We start from the raw sequence: 4,893 nt of genomic DNA, 5'->3' as shown, positions 1-4,893 counted from the left end.
CCAACCACTCCGAGAGTGTAGTGGGTACTTTTTATGTGCCACCAGCATGGGAGCCAATCAGAGGGCACTGGCACTGGCACTGGCATCAACCAGTGTGCTAATGATTCTGCCAGCTCACCACCTTGCTAATAATAATAATCCTTTTTATGATAAGCAAGGTCTAAATTTGTGGGGAGGGGAGAAGTCAATTACATCATCCCCAGTGCTTAACTGATACTTGTTTTATCAACCCCAAAAGGATACAAGGTAAAGTCCACCTCAGCATCATTTGAGCTCAGAATGTAAAGACAGATGAAATGCTACAACAACAACAATAACAATAATAATAATAATGAATAAGGTGTTAGCATGGCTGTGTGGTTAAGATATTTGTTTTGAAATTATAAGGTTTCAGGTTCATTTCCATTCCAGGTATTGAAGTGTCTTCTACTCATCAATGTCTTGTGAGTAGAATTGGTAGATAAAAACTGTAGGAAGGCAAAATACTTACATATACACACACGTGTGTGTGTGTGTGTGTGTGTGTGAGCACATTTTTGTCTCCCAACTGTCTTGACATTTGCAATGCTGTGGCACCCTCAACACACACACATGCACATATTGATGGTGTATTTGGAAACATGTCCAGCCTTTGAGTTGTTAGTAGGATTAAAGGATATAGTATCTTTCTTAGAAAGCAAAAGAAAGTTGGAGGCAGGAAGAACATCTAACCATTATTAAAATTAATTCAATAGGTTTTGTCTAAGCTATTCTGGCATGGAAAAGTGAACAGTGAAATGATGATGATGATGATGACATATATGGTATGTGAACAACACAACACACACACAACATAATACACAATTGCTGTTACCTTGGTTGTTTGCCCTTTTCCAATTTGATTTTGCCTTTGATTGTTGTATCCTGTACAGTTTGGAATGGTTCGTGGACATACAGCACAACCTGGGACCAGTGTGTTAATCTGACAAAGATAGTTAAGACAGACAAGTTTGAGAACATACAGTACATCTTAGAACTAGTGTGTTAATGTCACAAAACCACAGACACAAAAATAGGAGGCTCCTGTTTCTGGTTCTATGATTTTGGTTAGTTTAATTTTCTGAGAGGTAGACACATAATTATACTGGTTTGTTTGTTTGTGGGGAGGTTTATCAACTTCTGGTATTTGTGTGGGACAGAGTGAAATAAGGAGATTGATGGTTTCTTCTTCTATTGGTTATATAAGAACAATGCTAGCAGGATTGATGAAAGAGGGTTGTTGTTGGGTGAGGTTTGGTGATATACAGTATATTATAGGGTATTAATACAGTGTATTAATGTGACAGAGATAGAGGGTTGTTGACATACAAGTACATTCTGGGGCCAATGTGTTAATGCGACAAAGTAATCAAGAGACACAGGTCTGTGAATGGACATAGAGAACATTCCATACCAACCAGTGTTGTGTAAAAACATGTGTTAGTATCATTCCATAACATGTATTGCTGGAACTTATACTGAGAATAGTATCTAACAAGGTGTATAAAGTCTAGGACAGGTGGTTAAGCTGTTCTGATGAAGCATCCAAATGCACTTGGAACATCCAGTTCAGGGTTTCAAGCGACCGCAATGGTGCAATGTATATGGAACTAATAATAATATAAACTCATGTTTATTTTAATTCTCCTACATTTTCTCTGTATTTCATAACTAGTAATACTATTTAGTATAGTAGTTACTATACTGAAAGCAGAGTGAAACATGAAAATTTATGTGGAGCATGGAAAATGATAGTAGCAGACCTACATCAATTTGTATACACAATATATATACATACATACATATACATATGCAGCTATGTGTATATATGTGTGCGTGTGTGTGTTATTGCCTCCCTGTTTTGACATTGTGTGATAGTTGCAAGCAATTGTCCTTCGTTTCCAATATCTTGTGAAAAATATGACTGGGTGTGGAGAAATATTAGCTTGGTTGGAAGCAGATGAGGGTTGGTGACAGGAAGGGGATCTGGCCGTAGAAAATCTGTCCAACCCATGTAAGCATGGAAAAGCGAATGTTAAAACAATGATGATGATGAACCAGAAATCAGGATTCTAAGAGGTTTGTATTGCAATATCAGACGTTGCTTTTGCTAATTGAGAAACCAAATGAGAGAAAATTGAAATAATCAACAACAAGAAAGAGCAGAAAAATCTTTTGTGCGCTTACTCTGTGAATGGTGACGTTGAGAGTATTATGTTTCCTGGGAATTCAACGTCAAACCACAAACTGAAACCGTGAACACGATTCCAGCCATAGCATTTAAACTCAAAACTCTGTTGAATGTTTTCTATGTCGTGTAGCGTCACTTGGTGGATAGCCAAGGAACAAACTTGAACTGGTGGGGCAACTATGTCTTCCATCATCAGCTGTTTCAGTTCGACATTAGCTGAAAATAGATTAAGACAGTACAAAGTGTGTTTGTGTGTATATATACACACACATTTATATACATAAACATATATGAATATATATATATACTGCTTGAGTTAGGGGTTGTGTTAAGCACAGCTGGAAGTAAGAAAAGAGATGGAAAGTGAAGCACAGGAGGAAGTAAGGAGAGAAAGATGGAGGTAAGGAAGGAAAGAGAGATAAATATAATACTGATTTAGAAAAATATGAAGAATTAAAAAAAATAATAATTGTGGTCCTATGTTGAGGAGTGAAGAGGTAACTCTACAGATCTTGCAAAATACATTTATACAGTTAATGTAGAGGCATATACTCTCATGCATACATATATGCACCCACCCACCTACACACACATGTATAGACATGTGCGCATGCACACACACAAACACATGCACTTAGTACCATAAACACAACTTTCCTATAACAATGTCTGTAGATTTAATCTTTTGGCATTCAGATTACTCTGTCAAAAGTAATATTATTTATCCACATTGTTTTGCAATTAATCTTGCATTATATGGTAGCTTTGAGATCACAATAATGTCTGTTTATTTTTAGAATGACATTGTAGTATAAGTGTAAGGCCTGATCTGGCTGACTAGAACATAACACAGAATATTTGGGCCAGATATAACTGGTTTAAACACTAAAGAGTTAATGAAGTAATAGAAATTACCAACCTGAAATACATTTCTTGGCAAATGGGATCATGCTTTTCATAGCAACTTTGTATCGACTGGCCATATCTTCCCAAAGACCAAGCCTGCAAATAAAAACACACTTTTCACCATACAGTACAACATGTCAACATCACAGACAAGATATCAACACAGTTGTCTCCTTCAATATAGCAACAATGTCACACACAAGATACCAACACAGTCAACCATATAGGTGCAGGCATGGCTGTGTGGTATGAAGTTTGCTTCCCAACCACATGGTTCCAGATTCGGTACCACTATGTAGCACCTTTGGTTTCTATAGTAGAATTAAAAAGCAATCTTCTCAACCACACAGCCATACCTGCACTCATGCTTTTTCTTTCAAAAATTTCAATTGGCTGACCTTATTGAAGTTATCTTCCTTGTTTAATGTTTCAGATTTTAAACACCCATAGAGCTTTTGTATTGTAATTTCATGAATAAGTCTCAGTTATTCAAAGTTTTTCAACTGAATATATTAGATAGATTATATATTTTATTTAAAGTATAAAAGCAAGAGGTAGCTTGAAGGCTGCTGCAGGAATGAGGAGCTGAACTACTGTCCACAGAGTTTTAGGTTCAAGTTTTATGACTGATATTGTGATGTCATTGAGTAAGGAACATAACTGTTTGTTTCAGCTTGCCTGACTGAATAAAGACATCAGAAAACAAGAAATGAAAGAACACAGTAACAGATTATGAAGAAGAGAAGGATAAGAGATTGGAAAAAAAAAAGAAAGAAAATTTTAAAAAATGTAACAGTAGAAAACAGAAGGAAGCCATGAAGAAGTATGAGACAGAAGCTGAAATAAAAGAGAAACAGTTGAGATTTAAGAAGTCAGTTAAGGACTTACCTATCTTCATAATCTTCATCTACAAAAGGGGCAATATAAAGGGTAGCAGTAGACGGAAATAAATAACCATTCTGAAATAGAAGAATATTTTAATATGTCAATGGTGGTGGTCGTTGGTGGTGGTACTGGTAGTGGGAGTAATTGGTAATTGTGTCATGATGGTAATAGTGATTGTAGTGGGATATGTTGTGTGTGGTACTGGCATTACAAGTGGCACTGGTGTGTGCGGTATAGATGTTGTGTGGTACTGGTGTAATGTGTGGTACTGGTGTTGTGTGTGATGACAATCAATGGTGATGATTGTTGTGGTTGTAGTGAGAGGGGATTATTAGTTAATGTGGTGGTGACATTGTGACTGGTTGTGGTGATTGTAGGTGGTGTTGCTAGTAGTGGTTCTAATGGTAGAAGAATTTGTGGGTGGTACAGGTGATTATTGGTGGTAGAGATGGCACAGGTGGTGGTAGTGGTGTTAATGATGGTGGTGATGGTGGCAGGATTTTGGTTTTGACTACAAGAGAGTAGAGTGGAGGAAAGGAAGGGAAATAGAAGTGAGTGAAGAAAGATGAGAGTGAGAGAAGAACAGACGAAGAAGAGAAACAATGGAGAAGGAGGTTTAGTGCCTACTTACCGATTTGAGCCATGTATCACGTGCATGAATAACAGACTTCAGCATAGATTCATACAACAAGCAGTAACCCTGAAAACACAAAAAAAGAGAATGTTGTAATTTGTTTGAAGCATTGCAATACGTGTAAATGAGAGGTTTGTGAAAATTTTTGAGCAATACCAGTGAGGAGTTACCCAAAGTATGGAGGCGATGTCAATAAATGAAAGCAGAGAAAAGATATTGCACGAGGGCCAATCCGGCGGTACTGGCAACAGCCAAGCTC

The 4,893-nt window shown here is 37.1% G+C and overlaps 1 protein-coding gene across 1 annotated transcript in view; it reads right to left on the bottom strand.

Moving 5' to 3' along the window:
• LOC106869580 (protein arginine N-methyltransferase 6) overlaps positions 1–4,714 on the bottom strand; it is a 7,153-nt gene extending 2,439 nt beyond the window's left edge. The window contains exons 1-5 of the mRNA XM_014915381.2: positions 4,632–4,714; positions 4,004–4,074; positions 3,129–3,211; positions 2,206–2,425; positions 854–961 (exon numbers count right to left, since the gene is read on the bottom strand). Coding sequence (XP_014770867.1) covers positions 854–961; positions 2,206–2,425; positions 3,129–3,211; positions 4,004–4,074; positions 4,632–4,676 — 527 coding nt within the window. The 5' untranslated portion in view covers positions 4,677–4,714. The remainder of the gene's footprint in view (positions 1–853; positions 962–2,205; positions 2,426–3,128; positions 3,212–4,003; positions 4,075–4,631) is intronic.
• Positions 4,715–4,893: the final 179 nt, after the last annotated feature.

This window comes from Octopus bimaculoides, chromosome 9 (assembly GCF_001194135.2).
Source record: "Octopus bimaculoides isolate UCB-OBI-ISO-001 chromosome 9, ASM119413v2, whole genome shotgun sequence".
NCBI lineage: Eukaryota > Metazoa > Mollusca > Cephalopoda > Octopoda > Octopodidae > Octopus > Octopus bimaculoides.
The sequence above is the reverse complement of the archived record's forward strand: the minus strand, read 5'-3'. Positions and strand labels throughout refer to the sequence as shown.